We start from the raw sequence: 24,078 nt of genomic DNA, 5'->3' as shown, positions 1-24,078 counted from the left end.
CACTTATGTCAGTAGAAGTCTTTCCATTGATTTCAATAGCCTTTGAGTGAGGTCCTTAGTGAGTCTCTGGTGAAAGTGTACACACCAATAAGGCAACAACTGACATCTCATATATATATCCAATATCCTACTTGTGAGTCTAAATTCATGCCAGTTAGAGGGAATAACCTGCAGAATTATTGCCCATTGGAATGATCTCTCTGGTGGAGCTCAGCAGGTGTTTCTTTCAGGGATTCATAGTGATTTCAGTGGCACATAGGCCTCGTGCTGGCCATCTGCACGGGGGTGAATTTCACCCTCACAAGAAAGTTGGTTCCAAAAAGAGAGAAAAATATTATTTTTCCTGTTTGGTAAAATATAAAACTCAAAAGGAATACAAAAACATCTCACAACCATCATTAGGTAATGCGTATACAACACAAGAAAGGCTCTCCGACTGGTTCCCATTGAGGGATTGGCTAGATGAAGCCAAATATTAACACACTTTAAAGCTCCAGTATAGACAGTGCAAGTTGTCCTGTAACACAATAGCTCATTCAGGTGAACCCCAGAAGAGAGACAAGGGATCATCTGGACCAGCCAAGTTTTAAATACATCTTTTATCCAAGTCCTGACAAGCCTGCTCCTGCAAAGTACTGATTCCATGGGAGTTGCTCTCATAGGGCTAAATTCACTCTTGTGCAGCATGAGCTCACTGCCACTTCAGTCCTAGGGGCCAAATTCTCTAAACTAGTACAGCTCCTTTAATTTGTTTCTATTTATGGATCCAAGCTCCGATTCTGCAAAGTGCTTATCTTTGAACATGAGAGTAATCCCAATGACTTGAAGTGCTAGATGTTTGTAAGATTTGTTCCTGAGTGTTTTAACTGAATGCTGGGTAGTTTGTTTTTTTCTGTCCAGAAGAATCATTGTTGTTGTCTTTTATCTATGTCTAGTTGCAGCAGAGAACAGAGGAGTGTATCAAAGCTCTTGACCTCATTCTTGGTATTAATAATGGAAATCATGTAGCGAATGTACTATCTTTAAACTTTGATTGGACTCTGTTAAAGGTGAGTGAAGAGATCTAGACTCCTTTTAATAATTGCTTGATCACCCTTCTGTTTTCTCTTTGTGATCCCCACATCAGCCAAATATATTAGTTGTCTGACAGTTTCATCTCATGCGATCCTGAAGCTGTGTATTGATAGCTGCTATCATTCTATGTCCATTCTAGTAGTCTCTAGCTTTTAAAATAAATAAGCTGTAACGACTAAAAGTTGGGAAAGGAATGTTCCTTACAGCATCTTGATTTCTTTTACAGGAGTCTATTGATACTGACAGAATAGCTGTGATGGGACACTCTTTTGGTGCTGCCACAGCCATTAAGACGCTTAGCAAAGACGCTAGATTCAAGTAAGTATCATAAAGCAAAGGCAGGTCCCAGGGCTTTGGGATGGTTTCATTCTGCATTTAAGCTTTTTGCTTTTCTTGGCTATGCTGAGATCTCATATAACTAGTACTAACTGTAATGATTACAGCAATTGTAAAGAAAATGGCTTTGCTTACTATGGACAGTTTTTCCCTTACTTACTCCTGCTTCTGTGAGCTCCGGGGAGCCAGAACATCTGGAACAGACACACATGCTTCCTCATTCCTTGGTATCTTGTGGAAATGTCTCTGCCAGAGCTTCACAGGGCCAGGGACAGGACTGAGTGGAACAACAGCCTGCTCCCTGCCCTACCAAATAGATTTCCAGTCTGAAATGAAAGCACACTATCCCTTCAGGAATTCTTTGAGCCTGTTTATCCATGAACACTGTAACTCAAGGCACACTGAGACTACCCTATGAACCATTCTACGTCAGTGATATCATCCCATAGCTCCTTTTTTGCAGGTGTGGCATTGCCCTGGATGCATGGATGCTTCCTCTAGATGATGAAGTTTATTCCAGCGTCGAACAGCCATTGTTGTTTATCAACTCAGAAAAATTCCAGTGGGTTTCAAATGTTCTAAAAATGAAGAAACTTGACTCCACTGGCAAAATAAGAAAAATGATCACTATCAAGTAAGTATTACAGCACTATAGTCCTGTCTTCTTCTCTAGAGACTGGATTCATTGCTTGTAAAATCTACGGGAGGAAAATTACAGGCTTCTAACCAGAGTTGGTGGTTTACCTATAGGAATCTAGTGGTGCCAGTTATTACAACCTCACCAGAAGTATTTACCATGCAAGGTATTTTTGTTTTCAAATCTCTTCCTATAAAAGTCTGGCGTCATAGCAAAGGGCTTTGTGCACAGACTCAATACAGACTTCCCGTGTCGTCCAACCAAAGATGCAAGATATCTATTCTCTTGTAGTCAGGTTCTTATGCTGTGGCCATCACCATAGTATCTGTGTAACCTGGCTGTGAGACTGGGAGCTAGAATAGCAACTGCAGCCCACTGTGCAACACCCAGGTGGGATTTGTGACCAGTGGATCTGCACACCCCAGCCACTTCCCCGGACTACTAACAAATCATTTCAATTGAAGTTAGGTGCTTAAATACTTCCGTAGAGCTGGGTCATGTGACTTGCCCAAGACCATAAAAAGAGAGTCTTTTTTGAGGCCCTCATCTCTCCTAAGCAGAGAACACCTCTGTAGCCAGTAGTTAGGACAAATTCTAAAAATTCCTGACCCATCCACTCGCACAGAAGGCCCTGAAGGTGATGGGGTGGAGAAGAACATAAGAAGCCCACACAAGGGGTTTGTATTCCTTCAGTGACACAGAGAACAAAGATGTTGATAAACTGGAGAGGGTTCAAAGAAGATCCACACGACTGATTAGATTAGAAAACATGCCTTATAGCGATAGGCTCAAGGACGGTAAGTAGTGAACGGTGAACCGTGGCCACTTAGAGCTTCAGGGGGCTGTGCCTGCGGACAGTCAACGTCTGGAAAATGTCTCGCAGCCCGCAATCAGCTTACCCTGATGGGCCGGAGGTTGCCCACCACTACTCAAGGAGCTCAAGCTGTTTAGCGTAACAAAGGCTAAGAGTATCAGAGGGGTAGCCGTGTTAGTCTGGTTCTGTAGAAGCAGCAAAGAATCCTGTGGCACCTTATAGACTCACAGACGTTTGATCACAGTCTATAAGTATCTACATGTGGAACAAATATTTGATAATGGGATCTTCAGTCCAGCAGAGAAAGATAAAACATGATCCAGTGGCTGGAAGTTGAACCTAGACAAATTTGGACTGGAAATAAGGCATACATTTTCAAAAAGGGTAATTAACCTTTGGAACAATTTACTACGGGTCATGGATACTCCATCACTAGCGTTTAAATCAAGATTGGGTGTTTTTTCTAAAGATATGCTCTAGGAACTTTTGGTGGGAAGTTCTATGGCCTGTGTTATACTGGAGGTCAGACTAGATGATCCCTTCTGGCCCAGGAATCTGTGACTCTATTAACAGTTTCAAGGGTCCTTCAAGGGGCATTTGGAGAGTGTGGGGAGCAAATCCAATGAATATGATTATTTGGATCCATTAGATAACACATCCCAACCAACTGGGCAAGAGCTGTTAGGGGCAGAGGATTATTGCAGCCCTAAGGATAGCAGATTCATAGACAGAATTGCTGTCCTCGACTTCAAGGCTGCTCATGTAGACACGTACCTCAAGACAGAATTTACCCTTCAGGTTTTTCTACACTTGAAAGTTATTCCAATTAAGGCAGGATTTGAATTTAACACACAATAGCTATTCCCAAATAACAGAGTATAGACAAGCCCTGAAGCAGCAGTAGCAATAGAGGAATAGAAGTCTCCTATCCCAATTAAATATATAATCCATGTTTATCTTTGCAAATCACTTGATTTACACGCATTACCTTTTATTGCAAAACAGCCTTCCTATTAACTTATTTAAAACTGTCTCTTTTATGTTTACAGGGGATCAGTACATCAGAGTTTTCCAGATTTTACTTTCCTGAGTGGTAACTTTGTTGGAAAGATTTTCAAATTAAAGGGAGACATAGACCCAAACATAGCTATAGATATTAGCAACAAAGCTTCATTAGCCTTCTTGCAGAAACATTTAGGTAAGTAGTAGTATTAAAAAGTAGTTTTGTTTAAAAGGCTCGGGTGACTATTAAGTTCTATATGAATAAGTGTTAACTCTTTATTCCTGTGCAGCTCCTCAAACTAATCCACTCTTTCCTTTAAGCCAAAAATTAAAATGTGAATTATCGCAGTATTTGCTGATCTGCCTCTTGCTGAAGATGTGTGAATACTTTGATAATTGACTTTTTTCTCTGGGTTTGTAACTTGACTGTAAAAAGTTTCTCCCAGCTGCAAGATCGAGTTATAGTGCCTCAGGTTAGGAACAGTTAAATTTTCTTCATTTTGTTCCTTTCTAATTTATGAGATATGTAAATCATTTAAGGTTTCCCCACTTCATACTTTATTTTGTTCCAACATCTTCCAAACCAGTTTGATTTAAAAGATGAAATTGGCAAGGAATTAGCTTATTATCTGGTAGTTTAATTTTAATTAATCATTTTTGCATTTGTCTCCTTCAGACAGTAGTTGTTTTGGTCACATTTGTTTTGCTTCCACATTCCACAGGTCTGAAGAAAGATTTTGATCAGTGGGACGCTCTTGTAGATGGCGAAGGACATAATGTCATTCCTGGAACCAACATTGATCTACCCTCAACTCAGCCTGAATCACTAGAATGAAGAAACTGATAATACCGTGCCTTAGTAGTACTGCTGGTCAGCTACTTCCCACAGCTACAGCATTTTTCTTTCTCTTGGCAGTCTTATTGCACATTGATAAAAGAGTTGCAGGGGTTTAAATTCATACCAGCCTATAAACTTATTCTTTAAGATACTGTAATAAACTTTTGCTTTCTACCAATCAAATATTAAATCAGCTATTGAATGGATGTCTGGCTCTAAATTAAGAAAGAAGCAGTGTTACCTAGTGTTTACATCAGGCAACTTTTGTTCTGGCAAGAGTTTGGGCAAAATGTTTAACCTCTCTGCTCTTCAGCATCTCCATCTTTAACATGGAGACAATGCCTAACTAGCATATCAAATGCTCTGAGCTCTCCAGCTGTAGAGTGCTACATAAATACTGAAAAAACAAATTAGTAGGCCTAAGTTAGCTTGACTTCAAGAATATCAAACGGGAAGCCCAGATTCAGTTTCTTAAGATTCTGATCCCAAATGGAGATATTTTGTAAAATCCATTTCCACCGGCCACCAGCACCACTGGATGCCTCCTGAGAGCAATTGTTCTTGGGAGAGTTCCTGTAAGTTTTTTGGAAGTTTGGCTCTTCTTGTGAAGTTGCAGTTCCATCTGAACTGCAAACTGACGGAAGGCTCTAGTTTTGGATTTGACCCAGAACCAAAATTGCCAGGACAGATTGGGATCTAGGGACTTTAATCACAGTCCTGCCTCCCAAAATTCAAACCAGTTTGGATTGTAGGTGCCACATATGGTATATTTAGTAGTTATGTACTTTAATAACGGATTCTGTTTTTTTAGAAGCCACACTGCACATGCTTAAGCATTCCTGCCATGCTCTAGGAAACCAAAACTGCACACAAATTAGCTGAAATGTTTTCCCTCAATGAGGGACAATGGAAGACTAGTAGAATTTCTTGTCAAGATTACAAAGCACATGGAGCACTTGGGTTGGATTTTCCAAAGCAGCTTAGTGACACGAGTACAAGTCCTCTAAAAGTCAACGGGACTTGTGCACCTTCTCCATCCAGCTTTTGCTTCCTTTGTATCATCAGTTGGGGATGAGGCTGATCCTGGAGAAAAAAAACTCAACTCTCAAGGCAGCATAGTCTTCATTTTTAAGAGTAATTCTTTTGTATTTATATACATTTTCCTGCTTTGTACAAATGCCATCTCACCATATTGTGACATGCACTATTACTATTAGGGATGCTTTTTTACATGTTATAAGAAAACTGTAGCCTAGTTCCAGGACAAGTTGCAGTTTTCTGACATTGTGTGCGCCACTCCAATACAAATCTATGTTTTCAACCATAAACAAGCTCTTGAATTGGAATTTGCTGTACAAAGGGAAATAGAAACGTTTATTTTTAAGCTACTTTATCTCCAACTTAAAAGTGTGCTTCCTTCCCCTCAAGGGGTCATTCTGTGTCTGTTAGACCTCAGGAGCTCTCCTTTTTAATTCCCCCAAATAAACATCTCCCTCCTCACAGAATCACTATTCTGGCAAAGGACAACTGAACTCCTTTCAGAGAGCCATTAGCAGTCAGAGGAAGACAGCTTTAAGACCATGTCTATTACACAGATAGAGTACTGTTCCCCCTCAGTAGAGAATCTGTGGAGTGACCTAGGGTAGACCATTAGCCCCGATGCTATGATAAAATTTCATTTTTGACACTGCCAAGCAGTCATTATTTGTGTTATGTACACGAGGTCCCCAGCCACATTACCATCTACTAGAGATGGTCTATTCCCAGTTCTGCCCATGGCACTGGCACCTTCCCCTTGCTCCCACCCTGCTATTTGGCACAAGTAATTGACCCACATACTTCCTAGTCAATACCTGTTTGGTTGATATATTTAGAATGCTATAGCTACAATACCATCTGCATGATCAGCCACTGCCCTTTCCCTTCTATCTTCTCTAGAAGGCATCATCTGACAGTTTTGTTTTCATAGCTGTGGCAAGGAGTAGCTATAGTACTCGTAGGCTATGTCCACACTACAGACCTTACAGCAGCACTGCTGTACTGCTACAGCTGTGTTGCTGTAAGGTCTCCCATGAAGCCGCTCTTTGCCAGCATGAGAGTGTGATGGGTTCGGTCACAGAGACCCCCTTGGAACTGTCAACTGATGTGCTGAAACTGCCTCTGAGCCAGTTTTCCCTGATGGCTTGGGACTCCAGAACCCTGTCTTGTTGAGCCAGACACGCTACCCTGCTGCAACACACCCCAAAGCTGCAGCCTTAACTGAAAACAGCTCAGCAGATACTTGTCTCCAGCGTGCAGACACCCAGCTCCCAATGGGATCCAAACCCCAAATAAATCTGTTTTACTCTGTCTAAAGCTTATACAGGGTAAACTCAAATTGTCCACTCTCTATACCACTGATAGAGAGATATGCACAGCTGTTTGTTCCCTGCAAGGTATAAATCACTTATTCTGGGTTAATTAATAAACAAAAGTGATTTTGTTAAGTATAAAAATAGGATTTAAGTGGTTTCAAGTAATAATAGAACAAAGTAAGTTACCAAGCAAAATAAAACAAAACACACAAGTCAAAGCCTAATACATTAGGAAACTGAATACAGGTAAATCTCACCCTTAGAGATGTTCCAATAAGCTTCTCTAATAGACTAGACTCCTTCCTAGTCTGGGCACAATCCTTTCCCCAGGCACAGTTCTTGTTAGTTTCAGCTCAGGTGGTAACTAGGGGATTTCTCATGACTGGCAGCCTCCCTTGTTCTGCTCCACCCCCTTTTATTGCATTGGCCCAAGGTGGGAATCCTTTGTCTTTCTGGATTCCCACCCCTCCTTCTAAATGGAAAAGCACCAGGTTTAAAATTGATTCTAGTATCATGTGACTGACTGTCAATGAGATTTGTGTTCCTAAATCACAATTGCATGGAAAAATCCTACAGCTTTGTGGAGAATCTACCTTACCTGATTATGGCACAAAACGGGTTTTCATCTTAATCTTACCAAACTGGTGAGAATTCTGACATATTACTCATAGCATGGCAGCGTGCCTTTGCCTTTAAGAGAAAATGGTAATATCTAATGAAACTTGCTCTGTTCCATAGCAATTTCCACACATGCAACAGAAAAAGTTTATTTCACTCACTGTGCTTACAATTCTATTTGAAGGTTTTGTTCCTACTTGCAAAGTGAGAACAAGCAAGTCAGTACTTTTGCATACACATTTGCAGTGTTTGGAAACATTTAGAACAGTGCCAGATGTTGGAACTGGATAATGGGGGATGGATCACCCAAATTGCCCTGTTCACTCCCTCTGCAGCATCTGGCACCAGCCACTGTTGGAAGTAGATACTGAGCTAGATGTACTGAAGGAATTCTGTGCCCAAAAGTTAAAAATTCTGTGCACAATATTTTAAAATTCTGCATATTTTATTTGTCAACAAACATACATGGAGACTCCAGCATGGCAGTGCAGAGCACAGTCCACTGGCTGCCCGGAGGTGGAAGATCACCCTGCATTGCTGCTTCCACCCCACCCCCAACACAGATTTGGTCATGAGGTTGACTCAACTCTGACAGTGCAGGGTCCAGGCCTGCCACACAAACACCCCAGGGCCCTATCCCTCCAAGCCAGGTGCACCAAAATAGTAAGCAAGAGGGAGAGTCTCTCACACATGCCCAGCCCTGGCCCTCGATCCAGGTGTGGGGCAAGCAGGCTCAGTCCGGCAGGATCCAAGTGTGGAGGGGTTTAGTGCAAGGGGATCTGGGTGTGGGTGGCTTGGTGGGGGATCTGGATACACAGGGGCTTGTTGAGGAGTTCTGAGTGCAAGGGGAATGGGACTCAGCAGATGATGCTGAGGGAGTGGGGTTTAGTGTGGTGGAGGTCCAGGTGCAGCTGGTTGGGCTCAATGGGGTGGGCACTGGGTGCAGAGGGAAAATGGGGATAGTCTGGGTGCAGGGGGTGGGGGTCTGGATGCAGGGGGGAGGACCTTGATGGCAGGGTCCAAGTGTGGGGAGTGAGGCTCACCAGAGGCAAAAGAGGGTTCAGGTGCAAGAGGGCTCTGGATGCAGGGGATGAGGCTCAGCAGGGTGGGGGTTCGAGTGCAGGGGATTCTGGGGGGGTTCTAGGTACGTAGGGGTTCTGGATGCACGTGGGATGAGCAATAGGGGAAAGCAGTAAGAGGGGGTGCAGAACTTCCTGCAGTCAGTCAGGGGAAGTTTCTGGGGGTGAGTCCGACCTGGCCCCAGCAGCTCCTTGTAAGGGAAGAGGAAGTTCTGGCCTTCCCCCCTGACTCCTCAGCCCAGCCAGGACTAGCAGCTGAGCCCGGCACAGGGTAGGAGCCAGCAGCTGGGGTGTGCCCAGCCCCTTCCCAAGGTGATTTACCTCTCCGCTAATTGCTCCAGGTGCCCAAAACGACATACCTGCACTGCTGGGGAGGGTTGCATGACCACTCTTTTGGCTTCCCTGTCATTTTCTGTGGGGAAGCAAAGAAATCTGCAGAGGACATGAATTCTGTATGCGCGCAGTGGTGCAGCATTGCCCCAGTAGTATAGATGGACCCATTCATCTGACCCAGTATATGGCCATTCCTATGCTCTTACGTTCAATATTCCTGGGGTGCTCTGTACTTATTGGCCATGTTTTTAAAAAGTGTGTTCATCCAACAGATAGTAGTCAATTAATGATAGATGAAGGAAGTGTCCCTTATACACTAAAGTAGTGTAGTGGAGAAATCTAAAAGATCAAGACAAGACAACAATGCACCAGCATCAGCTTTATTCCAGCTTGTTCCATAGTTAGTGTAGTAGTATAAATGCAGAGTTTAAACTGAAGTAAATATTACTTTGAATGTTTTGTCCTCCTTTATGGTAAATAACTGGTGCAAAATATCCTCTAATTTTTTTAGGAGAGCTTTTTGAACAAAGAAATCCCAGTGTTCCTCAGAAAGCAGTATTGCATAATGTACAGCCGTTTGTATACATCTGAGTAATCTTCATTTAAGCAAACCCAAACTTAAATCAAGTATAGTTCCAATAGAAATAAAGAGCTTAAGCAATCTACATATGCAAAAAGTTTAACAATCTAGTTATTATAACTATTGGTGCAACAGACTAAAACATTCAATAGCAGAAACTCCACTAGTCAAGGGCTGCCCAAATTCTCACTTAAATGAAGGCAGCACAATTTTAAGAAGCTAGATGCCACCACTATGAAAACATCTACAGATTCCATGTAGGCATTTTGTTGTCTTACACAAGTATGAAGTGCTATTATAGAAATATGGCATACAAGTTAGACATTATTTGCTCAGCTGCTTGAAAACCATGCTCAAAATACTTCTACAATGTACAACTCCGTAATCTCAGGAAAGTCATGTTCATAAGACTTTGCTTCTCCAACACGTGATGCTAGTGAACTAGAAGCCTTACTCAGTGGCATTTTCAGGACTGCTGGACAACATATATGGATCAACCATTACATCTGAGCCACAACTAGCCCTTTTTTCTAGGAAAAGAGGAAAAAGAAAGATAGAGGTAAGAATAGCACCATGAAGATCCAAAAATATACTTACGCAGTAACAGTCACTAAAGAGTGTGACCTGTATGTTTTTTTGGTAGTCTGAAAGACTGTAGTACAATTTCAGACCAACTTTGTCTACTTCATGGTCCTGTACTAAGTTTACCCCAACGATTACACATTTGAAAGACTATTGTATACAATGAATAACTATTAACTAAGGCAGCTGGAACTTTAGTCAAAGGTGAAGTGATTCAGCTGGATGCAAGTGTGCAATGTTTACAAGACAGTCTCCACTTTTGTGTTGTATTGTTCAGTTTAAGAGCTAACCCATTCCACCTGCAGGTGGAACATGATAGTCATAGTAGATATTTAAAAATGTAGCTTAAGATAGTGTTTTATCAATAAAACGGTGATTCTGGTAACATGTACAGTTTGTAGCAGACATTCAGATACTGTAACATTCTGTGGATAGATCAGTTTGTATCTGAAGGTTTTTTAAAGTTAAAACAGTCATTAACAGGACTGAGTGAAAGGGAACCGGCCACCATTTGCAGACTTATACACATTTGACTTTAAGATATCCTGATTAGAGCTTGCTTGCTCTCTCATATGCACACGCACAATTTTTTTTGTAAACACAGAAAAACTGTTAATAGAACATTACAGTTACAAAGTCAAGCACTCGAGAGTCAGGAAATGCCAGCATGACGGTTACTGTGCACTCCTTGTGCATATGCATTCCGACAGTCTAATTACATGATAACAGGACCTTTGCGTCATTCTATGCACAGGATGCATGGTGCTCAATGATCGGATATTCAATATTTTATTTTATTCTTATATAATGCACACTATTCATACCCTGCTCTGAAGACAGGATTATTAATTCCTCTATAACACTCTCGGGGAGGTGGTAATATCCCCATTTTACACATGGGGAGTTGAGACAGAGAATAAGGTCAAAGGTATCAGCTAGTTTTGGGTGCCTTCAGACACCTAGGATCTTATTTTTCAGAATACTTAGCATTATATAGCACTCTACAAGTTCAAAGCACAGCTCCTATTGAGCATTCACATCTCCTACTGAAATCAACACATCAGAAACCAGGGCTTCAATTTGGGCACCCAGAAAATGAGGAACATAATTAGTGACTGCTTGTGGAAAGTTTGGTTTAAGAGCACCCCAGTGTAACCCCAGCATCACATGGGGACTCTATGGCACAGGCAAAGATAGAATCTTGTTCTTCAGGGTAGCAGTCACTTCCCTCGATCACCAGACCCACTTTCTCTTCCTGCAATGCACGGCTTCATTCACTACACACCTTTCAACTTCTGCAACAAATAATGCAGGACCTTACAGACAACAGTCTCCTTTACCACACAATCCTAATTCATTCCCAGAGCAAGACCATCCTGTGCACTGAATGAGGCAAAGGACCTGTGGAAAAAATAATTTGTGATCATGTAATGAAAGACCATCAGAATGCATATGCACGGGGGCAGGGGGAGGGCAAATTAAGGTTGCACCTTAATTGTGGCATTTCCTCACTTTTGAGGGCTTGACATTGCAGCCTCAATAATTTTTTCAATGTAGTTGTGTGTGTAATTTCTTGGGTTTTCAGAAAACAAACTAAAAAATAAAAAAAGCAGAAATGCCTTCACATGGCATGTAACCCATCTAGGGGTCAATAAGCAGCGTTGGAACCTTTCAGTCGCTTTTCAATCCACCACAGATCTCTGTCACTTGAACTAATGGAGTGCCTGATAGAGTATGGCAACCTACTACTGCTATGTGTTCATTACAGTACTGAAAAAAAGAATCCTGGCAATAAACCAGACAAACTTAAGTAAACCGGTGCTAGTCATAGGAAGGTCTATTACACACCTTTGACTCAAATGAGAAAAGCAGATTAGCTAATAGCTTTTTCAGGCACTGTAAGAGGGCAGGAAGAAAGTATCACCAGCTAAGCTTTTTATTTCTAGTATCAGTCTACAGGTTGGTAAGTTAAACCCCATCATCTCAGAGAAAAAAACCCAGAACATATAAGTTTTCTTGTACTTTTTTTTGTAAGAACGAACAAAAATAAGAAGAGCTACAAAGAGATCACATGCCTCAGGTGATCAGTAATGGATACAAAGACTTTCATGTGACAGTCACTACCACTTTACAAAGATTTGAGGGCCTACAAGACCTGACTTGATGATCACAGTTCAATGCTCCAAGTGGAAAAGTACTGAAGAAATGAGCCACAACTAGTACAACTCAGCAGAAAGGCCAAGGATTTGACCAGGCATGAAAACAGAACTATTATTTCCCCTTAGGGATAGTCCTTCCAGAGAAGGCAATATGGGGAGTCTTGCACAGTTACTGCCTGTGCTGTACCTGCTAGTGAAAACCCAAAAAATTATTCTATAGTTACCAGTTAGTCCAATTGCATTTCACAGCTGGAAGTTTTTCTGTTTATAATATACTATAATATCATGCTTTTAGCCTTTTGAAGCAAAAGACAGGTACTTAACATCCAACTAACAATGAACTCTTCATATGGCAGGAGTTTAGAAAGTAAAATTGAAGTTCTACCTTTCAACTCTGAGCCCTCCGCTGATAAGGAGTGCAAGTTATCTACCTAAAAAACAAAAACAAAAACAGGTTCTGTTGAAAGGGACAAAAGCACAACTGCTGAAAGACTTCTTGTATCTGCATCTGACTTAAAAGTAGACTGATTTTTACATTAACACTCAAGTATTCACTCATGCTCAGGTATGAAAATTATTTTCCTATCTCAACCCACTAGAACTAGCTTTGTGTCCATCTTATTTCTTCAAGCCAGGCTTCTGTTGCAGGAATTAAGAAGAAGAAAATTGATTCCATCATCTTCTTTATAATAATCAGCATCTGTGATAAATGACTCTGGCATAATTCAAGATTAGGTTCCTGGACGTAATGCCATAACAGCCTGTCCTCAAAGCAAAATACAAATGCAAGACCTCTTTAAGATCATTTCTATTACTAAATAGTTATGAAATATTTCACATTGTTCCTTGCGCAATGTTTCTTTAAGTTCTTTGTTAGCACTATATTGTCAGAATTGATGCACCAATAGCATTATTCAGAACTGCCAAGTCTGACAGCAACAAGCAGCTGTCTGCACTTACGGATATTCCTTCTGCCTAAGACTATGTTTATTCACTTTCAATATCACCTGTTTTCTGGAACTGAATTTCACACAACCCAAAACAATATTCCTAAACAAAATAACTGGCTGAGGGCTAGCCATTTATACTGCACTCTTCAGGTTTTAAAAAAAGGAGGGCTACAGAGGTCACACAGATGCTACAGTGTATCAGGCAGTTTGATGAACTTTAACATTCAGATTTTCCAGATAAAGGTTGGATGGGTGTGGGTATCATCCCTCATGGTCACACAAAGATTACAACTCATAATTCCAGACACTTGATATTTTATCTCCACTAGGTTTCCCCAAATATTTACCAAGAGCTATAACACTGTACCTCATATGGACTCTTAGTCACTTCAGGAATGCCATTCCAAACATTCTCAGGATTCACTATCTCCTCATGGCCAGTAGAGAGATTCAAAACCTGTACAGATAAGACATTAACCTTAGTCTAGCAGGCATTACCAGTTATACAGAATACATATAACACAACACATTAATGGAAAAAAGTCCACAACTGGCATATCATGTAAAACACTAAGTATATAATCCCTGTAAAATGAAAGGGAGAAAAGAGTATATAGTGTTCGGTTTCTGGTTTAGACATTTGTCTAAAGTGTATAATCAGATATCTGCAGCTACTCGTCAAAACCATTCAAAATCAAACTAGGAAACAAAGATTTAATAGAAAGTTCTTGAAAACTTTTACACTGGCACCTCCTGGCATCCACCTACCAAGTGAATTTCCATTAAGTCAATCTCCCAATACAAGAGGCAACTGTAACTATGTATTCTAGAAATACAGAAGCAGCATGCAATGCTAACTACAGCAGAACCTCAGAGTTACGCTGAGAATGGAGGTAGTTTGTGTTTGTAACTCTGAAAAAAACGTTATGCTTCTTTCAAAAGTTTACAACTGAACATTGATTTATTACGGCTTTGAAGCTTTTCTATGCAGAAGAAAAATGCTGCTTTCCCTTTTTTTTTTTTAGTAGTTTGCGTTTAACCCAGTACTGCACTGTATTTGCTGTGGTTTTTTTTGTTTTGGTCTCTGCTGCAGCCTGATTGAGTATTTCCAGTGCCAAACGAGGTGTGTGGCTGACTGATCAGTTCATAACACTGGTGTTCGTAACTCTGAGGTTCTACTGTAGCTGTTTTAATCTCTGTAACTGGAACCCCTCTAGTAATCTGAGAGTCTGAAGAACATGGGATGCACATGGAGCAACCAAAGCATTTCTAATATACATGGAATCTTTTCTACACATGGAGAGAGCTTTGAAGTCCTACTTACCTTGGTGCCTTCATCAGATATCTCCAAAATCCGAGCCTCACACCACTTCAGACATGTCCACACCATACATTTGGAGCCAACAGCAAACCCCTCTAGATTACAGGCATGCTCACTTTGGTCTACAAGATTTGAAATGTCACCAAAATTTGCTGTAACAGTTTTAGACTTGATTAAAAACTGTCAATGTATTTAACTGCCTCTCTGCCTGCTGCCTTTTCTGTCTCTGTTTGCAGGAAAGAAACTACTTCTATTTGTCAGAGTTAGTAATGGACAAGTTTTACAGGAGACATTTGCAGTGCTAACTCATTACTAAAACCCAGGAATTTAAGAGGTTTTAAGGGTGGAACAAATCTAAATCAAGAGTGTTTCATGGACCACAACACTCTGTTCATATATTATTCCTTTAGCAACTATAACACTTTTTATGCACCTTACCTCACAGTCCTCATTTCCCCATCCCCTCCCCACATCTAATCTTAAAATGTAGACTTCACATTACAATTAATTTCTTCTCCAAAACACACCCCAAGTCAAATATTTTATAAAAAATTAAGCTAAATTTTGCATTTGCAACTGTTTTTTTAAAACAAAAATGTTACTGTGCTGTACAGTTTGAGTCTATAGCTCTTTAAAATAATTAAGGTACATACCTGCATCATGACCAGCTAAAGTTGCATCCTGCTTTTCTCTTATTTCAATTTCTTCTTCATCTGAGGGTTTATGCCTCAAGGACTCCCCACTCACAAGAATAGTTTTATACTCGCTGAACACTTCATGCAAGTCTGATTTCATCTGTTCTGCACAACTCTTCTCTTGCAAAGTTAGCCATTTCTTACATTTTTCACCTCTGCTATCAGCTTCTCCTACACCACACAGCTCTACAGGGCAAGTAGACACTTGCTTTTTTAAGTCAGTTTTGGGGAATGAAAGCTGATCTGCATTATCTACAGAAAGCTCTAAAATAGATGGTTCCAACTCTAATGGGTCCTTCCTTGTTTCATCACCAAGAGAAGCCTGCACTTCCGATGGCACCAGTTCCAATACCTCTTTTCTTTCCGCACCAAGCAAAGACTGTACTTGGTGCATCTCTGGTTTGTGCATCTCTGGTTCCCGCTCCTTCCTGGCTCCATTACTAAGTAAAGTTTTTACTAGAGAAGACTCCACTTCCAACTCAGTTGGTGCAGCTTTCACTTGATGAACTTCAAGCAAATCCAAGTCCCATTCCACTCTCTCCTTTGTTTCTTCACCCAAGGAAACCTGTACCTCGCATGGTATCAGTTCAAATAGTTTCCCTCTTTCATCACTGCATACAGGCTGTATTTCAAGTGATGTCTCCATTTCCAACCAATTCTCTCTACTACTAAATGAAGATGACACTTCAAGTGATTTCAGGTTCATTAGCTCCCCCATTTCATCATCCAAAAGCTGTACTTGGAGTGATTCCAGTTCTGACAATTTTTCCTTTGTTTCATCAGTCAAGGAAGTCTGCATTTCTAGTGACTCCAGTTCCAGCACCTCTTCTTTTGTTTTGTCACCCAAGGAAGGGTTTCCTTCAAGTGACTCTAGCTCCAGTAAGAGCTTTTTTAGTTCATCAAGTGAAGAGTGCATTTGTAACTGCTCCATTTCCAACAGCTTCACATTCTCATCCAGGGAAGGCTGCACCTCAGCTGATGGAAGTTCCAACAGCTCTTTTCTTTCTTCACCCAGGAAAGACTGTACTTCAAGTGATATTTCTAACATCTCTGCTTTGAGTTCATCATCCTCCAAGAACTGTGCTTCAAATGGCTCAAGATCTAAGTCCTTTGTTTCACTATTGGCAAGAAGCTGTGGTTCAGATGTTTTTGGTTCTACATATATCTTTGTTTTGCTATCACTCTCTTCTTTCAATAAAGGATTTTCTACTTTATTAAGTATTTCAAAATTGGTCTGATGCTCATTAGCAGTTTTGAGAATCACTTTTTCTTCAATTTCTGCAGTATTTAGACATCCATTGTCTGTCAGGTGGAATGGTTCTGCACAAATTAAAGCATCCTGCAGAACACTATTTTCCTGCTTGGCATCTCCAGCAGAAGCCACAGCTTTTTCAAGGCAAACAGCATCTGTATTATCTGTCCCTGGACCCTCATTCTTTTCACTGAAAGCGTTCTGAATGTTTGCCAAAGTCATGTCAGTGTTATACTTCCAAAAACATTTCATCTCCTCATTGATGTTTTTTCTGTTACATTCCACTTTAACAACAGATAAGGGAATTTCAGAAGAGTTATCCTTTTGTATTTCCATTACTGTGACGGATAATAAATATTCTGCAGTCATGTCATAGAACTTGTCTTTTGCTTCATAACTCCATGAACCCTCTGGGGAATTAAATCCAGATAGACAGCATGGAAAAGCTTGCACAGGTATTGTAAGCAACTGATCAGGAATTTGTCTAATCATCTCTCTGCCAACAAGTTCCTCAGATCCATAATCCAGATGTCTGACAGTTAGGTTGTTATCTTTTATGCTGCTAACTTTTGCTCTGTAAAATTTTCCATCTTCACTATACTTTGCTATGCAAATATCACCACTTCTAATACTAGATCTGAAGTCATCCACACTGCTTATTTCAAGTTCTCCAGTTTCCTGTAGTTGTTTTTCTAAGTAGTTTATATTTTCTGGGTCAGCCATCTGACACCAAAAGTATTCTGGGCCTTTTACAATAGTGACATAGGTTTCTACAGTCTGAGCTACCTCTGGAGTCTTCCAGAAGAATGATTTAGTGTCAGTTATACTAGAAGCTTTATTGTTCTCATCAAAAGGCAGAGGTTCACACTGATTTGCCACATTAGCACCACTCTCTCTTCTGTCAAGTGCTTCTGTTGACTGAGATTCTTCTCTCATTCCAAAGGTTTCATTAATCAAATCCACTGCTATCATACCTTTCTCGTCATAGAGAACAATTTCCCATCTGTCTTTGAGTTTCTCTACAAATTCACAATTTATTTGAACTTCACTTGTTCTTTCTGAAAAATAACTCACTGCTTCCTGTGTCCAATTTGTAAACTGTTTAGACTGAACTCCAGCCAGCGAGGAATGAATACTCATCATTGGAACTGATGAATATTTTTCAAGCAGTCTACTTGTTTCACAAATATTAACTACGGAAGTGTTGCCATAATCTATATATTGTACACTTATCTGTTCATCAGATAGTTTCTCTTTTACTACAGCTCGATACCACAAGCCATCTTCTGAAAAAACTGCACAAATTAAGTCTCCTACTTGCACCTGTTGTTGACTGAGACCCTCTGTTCCTGTTTTATTGTTTAATCCTTCTGAAATATCGTTAAGTTGAGGCTCATCACTTGCTAATTGAATATAAAAATCTGAAGGGTTATTTACATGAGAAATGTATACTAAAGTTTTCAGACCAGGCACTAAGTTCCTTGGAAGCAAGTCACATATGCTTTTATGTGGAAAAAGTGTACTATTTTCTCCTTGATTTCTAGTTTTAACAGTATCAGGTTTAACAGTATCAGACTTTATCTCTTTCTTTATAAAGGGTAAAGATTTATTTTCACCTACTTTTTTACCTACTAAGGGAGTACTTGCTGATGGAAAAACGTTGTTACTGTTAAATCTTTCCACAGATCCTAGAAACTTGGTTGACAACTCTCTTTTTGCAGCAGGTTGGAAGTGTTTTACATCCTTACATACAAAACTGGTCTTGGTATTGCACTCTTCTTCTTGGATTTCAGATCTCCAAGTTTTATTCTCAGACTTTCTCATGTATGTTGCTGATGACTTCGTGTTTTCATTCCTCTCTTCTTTGGCATTTATGTTTTTAGAGTGTAGAGTTTCATTTTCTACATATTTGTTAGACTCTCTATTTCTTGGTAAGCTTAAACCCTCTTTCATTTTTGCATTAATTTGAATATTGCCATCATACAGTTCAACTATCAGCTTTCCATCAGATTCTTTTGCTACCACTATCATCTTTAAAGGCTTATCCAAGACGGTGGTTTCAAACCATGTGGTAGCTTCTTTCGGTACATTAGAGATATCAGATAGTGAACATTTTATGGCTTGCATTGGCAAAAGCAAGATATCATATGCATCATTGGGTATAGGAATCAAGTCTTCTTTCTTTACCATCTGTGTATTCCCAAAATCTACAAAGAAGACTTCTTTATTAGGCTTGGTTTTCAAAACTGCTCCTCTGTACCAGTGATTGTCAGTATATCTTGCAAGATATAGATTTCCAGGGTTTTGTGACATTTTTAAACTGTGCAGTACTTTGTTTAGTCGACCAATGTTATTTGTGAGCTGTTCTAGGACATTTGCACTTCTGGCAAGTTGGCAGTAAAATTTCCATGGATTGTCAACATGTGTTACATAAATCTCTTCTTCACTTCCAATTTTGATGTCATGTGGAGAATAATAGTAAGAGTGTAGCTGAACAGAAGATGCCAGAGGTTTTTGAGGTGGTACAGGTCTGGCCAACCCTTTCTCGGTTAAAAAATGGCACACACTCTGAAAAGGTGTAATTAAGTCCACAACATTAAACAGCTCTTTATTGTTTATGGTAGCTAGAGCAAATATTGTACACTTCAGTTCCAAATGATCTGCTCTGTGATCAACAAACTCCTGAAAAGCTAGGATTGCTTTTTCATCCCAAACAAAAGGATCCTGACCATTTGGTTGGATTAAATTGTAAAGGCTGCATCTGAAAGCCTGAGCCTTTAATTTCAGAAAGTTTGCATTAATTGAGCAGAGATTCTTTACAGAAACCAGCTCCTTGTTCCCATAGTCAACATATATTACTTCTACCTGTTCTGTAGAACACTCTCCACTAATAATCAAAGCTCTGTACCATTTCTCATCCTCTGAATACTTAGCTAAACACACTGGACTTGCCCAATGATGTGGTTGTGCTGACGTCTTGCAATAATCCTGAATTTCAGCCATTAATGACTTAAGTTCTTGATTGTTTCTACTCAACTGACACCAAAAGTAGCCAGGACTTTCAGCATAGGATATTACCACCTGAACCGTACTACCAACTTCCAGCTGACCTTCATAAGGAGATCCTGGTTTTATTTCCAAGTAGTATTGTATAAAAGAGGAGGGCAGATTTAGGTTTCCCTTAATTTTTTTTTCATCAGGAGCTGAGTCACTTGATAAATGGCAAGTTTCTGCAGTAGGCTGGTCTTTGAATGTCAAAGGCATAGAGGAATTCAGCGCTATATTGTCTCTTACTGTTTTGGTTTGCACTCCACTCTTCCTGGCTGTTGAGCTCACTAGCTCCCCCTCGCCAGCACATTCTTTGGGTTCCTGCCTCAGAGACTGAGCAGATAACTTCTGAAGAGTCTCTGGAATATCAGCCCCTGGGAATTTTGCATAGCCTCCTTGGGACAAAATTTTGCTTATATTTTTCTCCCCTGTTTGAGACTGATCAAGAACTTCAATCACATGCTTGTCACCCTGCGTACCCAACACCTGGATCACCAGCTCTTTGCTCTGCACTGTCCTTTTAAAGTGAGCCACAGCCTCTTTACTCCATGTCTCTCCCAGGGGACAGACATCTGCCAAACAGCACTTCAGAGCTACAGCAGGCAGCTCCCTGAACTGAGGTAGCAGCTCCTTCACCTCATACCAGTCCAAGATCTCCCTGTTGCCTCTATCCACCAGGTGCACTTCCACCCCGTTCCCCAGCACACTGGTGATAACGGCCCGATAGTAGGCGTTCTCCTTCCACTTGGCACAGCACAGGGCTCTCGGCTGGGGCTCCAGGACGATGACGTCCAGCTTCTGGGCTCGGGAGTAGAAGTCGCTCATGCTCCGCATCAGCTGGCTGAAGGGCAGGTGGTGCTCCTTGAGCCGCAGCCAGAACTCGGACGGGTCTCTGACGAAGGACACCCGGGCATGGTAGAACACTCCCACCTTCACCCGCACGCCCGGCAGGTGGCCAGCGGCCGGGTCCCTCGGAGCCGCAGTTGCAGGGAGTGTGTCCGGCGGCGGCCCCGGCTCCTTCGGAGGGGCTGCGTCCTCCTCTTCCGGCGGCTCCTGCGCTCCCTGGCCGCCCTGCAGCAGGCTGTGGGCCAGGCAGCGGGTCTGCACCCCGTAGAGGCAGTTCAGGTTGAGGCCGTTCTCCCCGTACAGGTTCACGTAGTAGAGATGCTCGAAGGAATTGTAGGCTTCGATGCGGGCGCTCAACGCCTTGCCCAGCAGCAGCGCCTTGAGCCCGCTGAGCTGGGAGCGGGACCAGCCGCAGCCCCCGTCCGAGATGCCCTGCAGGGCGCACAGGTAGGTCACTACCGGCATGCGGAAACACTCCGCGGGCAGGCGGCGGAGGTTAGCCCCGGTGACGAATTCCTTCCTGCCGTAGTCCACGCAGATCACCTGGGCCACCAGCCGACCCTGCTCCCCGGGGAAGATCTCCAGCAACAGCGCGCGGTACCAGCGCCCGTCTATGCCGCGTGCGGCGCAAGGGGAGCCCGGCTTGGGGAGCGGATCCTGCTCCCGCCTGGCCGCCGTCCCGTAGTTCTGGTGCAAGGAGTCCGAGAGGCGCTGGATCTCCTGGGAAAAGCTCTGCAGCTGGCAATAGACGCGGTGCGGGTCGGAGATCTGGGTCACCAGCACCGACTCAGTCACCCCCAGCTGCAGCCGTGGGTAGAAGAAATCCAGGGCGGCCGGGCCCGGCTGGGGAGTGGTAGCAACAGGGTATTGCTGAGCCGAAGTAGGGCCGGGGGGCTCCAGCTTGGGCTGGCGGGGCGTTGCCAGGCAGCGCTTGAGCAGGGCTCGGAAGCAGCTGGGAGTGACCTGCTTGGCCAGGCCCAGGTGGTGCATCTGGGCCAGCAGCCAAGGCAGCTCGAGCAGGACCAGGCGCTGCGGCATCAGCACCTCTCGGACCAGCCCCGACACCTCCTTGTCGTTCAGGTAGCTCAGGAACTCCAGGGCGCCCGCCGACCAGCTGGCGGCCGGCTGCTCCCCGCCGCCAGCCCCGGCCGCCCCGGCCCCCGGCGGCACCAGGTCGGCCAGCAGGCAGCCCAGCACCTCGGAGGGCAGGTGGAAGAACTCGTCCCTGCCCCGGGCCAAGTAGTAGGCGTCGGCCGCCATCGTGCGCCCCTCGTCCAGCAGGAAGACTCGGCAGTGCTGGCCTTGGCGGCTCACGACCCGGCAGCGGTGCCAACGGTCCCCTAGTTCCACCAGGCACAGGTCCCCGGGGCCCAGCCCGGCCGCCGGCCAGACGGCTCCCGGGGCGCCGACCAGGCGCGGCCCGGCCTCGGCCTGGATGTCCTGGTGCAGCCGGGCATACTCCTCCCGGCGCTCGCCCAGCAGGCCCCACAGCCGCACCAGCGGCACCTCCGGGAGCACGTCCACGAAGGAGACCCTCAGGCTGACGGTGGAGCCCGGGCTGGGGATCCCCTGCACGGAGCACATCCCGCAGCGCGGCCGCCCCCTCCGCCCTGGGACTGGAGCTAGCGGCCGTTCCGCAGGTACAGAGGCACGTAACTGCCCCGCACCGCGCCCACCAGCTACGCCTAGAGCGCTGCACGGTCATAGGCTGCTCTTCCTCACGTGACCCTTCCCGCCGCCGCCGGGTGGTCCGCGCGCTTCGCTGGCGGGAAAGTCCGTTAAACGAACGAGGTTTGCGTTAGGAGGGAGGTGGCGTTGGTCCGGTCCATTTTGCCCGGGAGGGGGGTAAGAACAGGTGGGCGGCCCTTGCTGTTAGCGGGGGGGGGCGCTGAAGGGTGTGAGGGCCAGAAATAGCCCTTGGTGCGGGCTGGGTGGGGTAGGCCTGGGCCTGGCAGCTGCCCTCCCCAGGCTCTGGGTCACACACCGCCTGCTGGGCTCTGCCCCACCCTGTCGCCTTCATGGGCTGCCCCTGGCTGCTCAGGGTGACGCATTTCATGCTGAGAGGTGTCTGGGGCTCCAGGGAAGCCGTGACATGCGGCTCTAGGGTGGAACAGGCCGTGTGGGACTTGTTTACGTGCTACTTGACATCAGGGGAGAGCATTGCATGCTGGGAGGGACCTGCTTTTACAGGCTGTTTGGGCTGAGGAGCAAGCATTGCATGCTGGGAGCTGTCTCTCCAGGCCGCGCAGGCTCAGGGTGAAGCATTACTCGATGGGACTTGCGTACAGACTGCTTGAGGTCAAGGTGAAGTGTTGGATGCTGGGACCCGGCACTGCATACCGCTCAGGGTGAAGCATTCCATGCTGGGACCCGTCTTAGTAAATTGCAACTTGGGCTCAGTGTTAAGTGCTGGGACTTGTCTGTGGGCCACACCCAGCTGCTCAGTTCAAATAGTGGTTGTGATGTCAGTGCACAGTTTGGAGCATGTTTCTGTGTGGATGCAATCTGTATTACACCTCTACTAGCACGATCACATGGTTAGCATGTAAAATTTCTCTAAGGCACACAAGCTGAGGGCTGGGTGCTAAGCCCCGCTCCCCAAAAACACAGGACAATAAGATCCTAAAATTAGCCATTAGGTGTCATAAAGTGGTTTTGCAAATTAGCAGGATAGGGACAGCTGTAACTTAAACAGCTTCCCACATCTGTCTGTAGGCCACTGCAACAGCCCAGAATAGCCAATGCACAAACCAAACTATCTGTACCCCAGAGCTGATACACTCCTGCAGCAGAGCTGAACTGGGGCAAGTGAGTATAAGGGTATTACACCACGCCTATGATCTCCAGGGAGTCATCCTTAGCCTGGGGAATTCCCAGATAGGATGATCTATCTGCATTTCTGTGGCATAGAGGAGAGGGAATGCAGCTCAGAAATGAGGCCAGCAGGTCTAAACACATTTTAAAATGTACTGTTTCAAGAAATTTGATACACTACATAATTGGCAATGTTGACCAAGTAATACGAATAAACAAGGTTAAGATTTTGTCACAGATATTTTTAGTAAAAGTCATGGGCAATAAAGAAAAAATAATGGAAGCCTGTGTCCTGTCCATAACTTTTTCTAAAAATATTCTGTAGGGGTTTGGAGCTCCAGGATCCCCCTACCACTCAGCAGCTCTGGGGTACTCCCACTGTCTGCAGTGACCCAAGAGTTCTGGGGGGCCCCCACTGTCTGCATTTCCCTACAGGCAGGGGGACCTTGCAGCTCCAGGCTGCTATGGGCTGAAGTCATGGAGGTTGCTGGAAGTCACAGATTCCATGACTTCCGCGACCTCTGTGGAAAAAATCGTAGCTTCACATATAAATGTACACCAAAAAATTCAAACGTAGGTGTTTAAAACAAAGCACCTAAATAAGAGTGGCCTGATTTTCAGAGATGCTTAGTTTCCCACTGAAGTAAGAATTATGGTCACTTTACATGGCTGAACATCAGCAGTTTATTCAGATGTCTAATGGATTTAAGTGTCTAACTTTGGGAACCTACGTTTGAACATTGTGG

The 24,078-nt window shown here is 43.5% G+C and overlaps 2 protein-coding genes across 5 annotated transcripts in view; one reads left to right on the top strand and one right to left on the bottom strand.

The window, feature by feature from the left end:
* The window catches only part of PLA2G7 (phospholipase A2 group VII), a 37,381-nt gene extending 32,474 nt beyond the window's left edge, over positions 1-4,907 (top strand). For all 3 annotated transcript variants that reach the window (XM_045010388.1, XM_045010389.1, XM_045010390.1), the window contains 5 exons: positions 936-1,049; positions 1,301-1,392; positions 1,874-2,044; positions 3,911-4,059; positions 4,586-4,907. In XM_045010388.1, the coding sequence (XP_044866323.1) occupies positions 936-1,049; positions 1,301-1,392; positions 1,874-2,044; positions 3,911-4,059; positions 4,586-4,698 (639 nt within the window). In that variant the 3' untranslated portion in view covers positions 4,699-4,907. The remainder of the gene's footprint in view (positions 1-935; positions 1,050-1,300; positions 1,393-1,873; positions 2,045-3,910; positions 4,060-4,585) is intronic.
* A 3,925-nt stretch (positions 4,908-8,832) lies between these two features.
* On the bottom strand, positions 8,833-22,129 carry TDRD6 (tudor domain containing 6). 2 transcript variants are annotated; one of them, XM_045009663.1, is made up of 5 exons: positions 15,331-22,129; positions 14,681-14,829; positions 13,724-13,813; positions 12,792-12,837; positions 8,833-10,195 (listed from the first exon to the last, which is right to left on the bottom strand). In XM_045009663.1, the coding sequence occupies exons 1-5, from the start codon at positions 22,100-22,102 to the stop codon at positions 10,116-10,118; spliced, it is 7,137 nt and encodes a 2,378-aa protein (XP_044865598.1). In that variant the 5' UTR covers positions 22,103-22,129; the 3' UTR covers positions 8,833-10,115. The 2 variants fall into 2 exon arrangements, with proteins under 2 accessions (XP_044865598.1, XP_044865599.1); XM_045009664.1 differs by having other exon boundaries at positions 8,853-10,195; positions 14,681-14,799; positions 15,331-22,121.
* Between the last annotated feature and the right edge of the window lie 1,949 nt (positions 22,130-24,078).

Source organism: Mauremys mutica, chromosome 3 (genome assembly GCF_020497125.1).
Source record: "Mauremys mutica isolate MM-2020 ecotype Southern chromosome 3, ASM2049712v1, whole genome shotgun sequence".
NCBI lineage: Eukaryota > Metazoa > Chordata > Testudines > Geoemydidae > Mauremys > Mauremys mutica.
Note: the sequence above shows the minus strand (reverse complement) of the source record. Positions and strands in the feature narration are given on the sequence as shown.

Bases quoted from the DNA above. Each gene is read 5' to 3' on its own strand.
- TDRD6 (XM_045009663.1), bottom strand. From the start codon at position 22,102: ATGTGCTCCGTGCAGGGGATCCCCAGCCCGGGCTCCACCGTCAGCCTG. The intron at 13,814-14,680 runs GTAAGTAGGACT...TTATCTGTACAG, and splicing joins TATCTGATGAAGGCACCAAG to GTTTTGAATCTCTCTACTGG. The intron at 12,838-13,723 runs GTACAGTGTTAT...TTTGTTTTTTAG, and splicing joins TGACTAAGAGTCCATATGAG to GTAGATAACTTGCACTCCTT.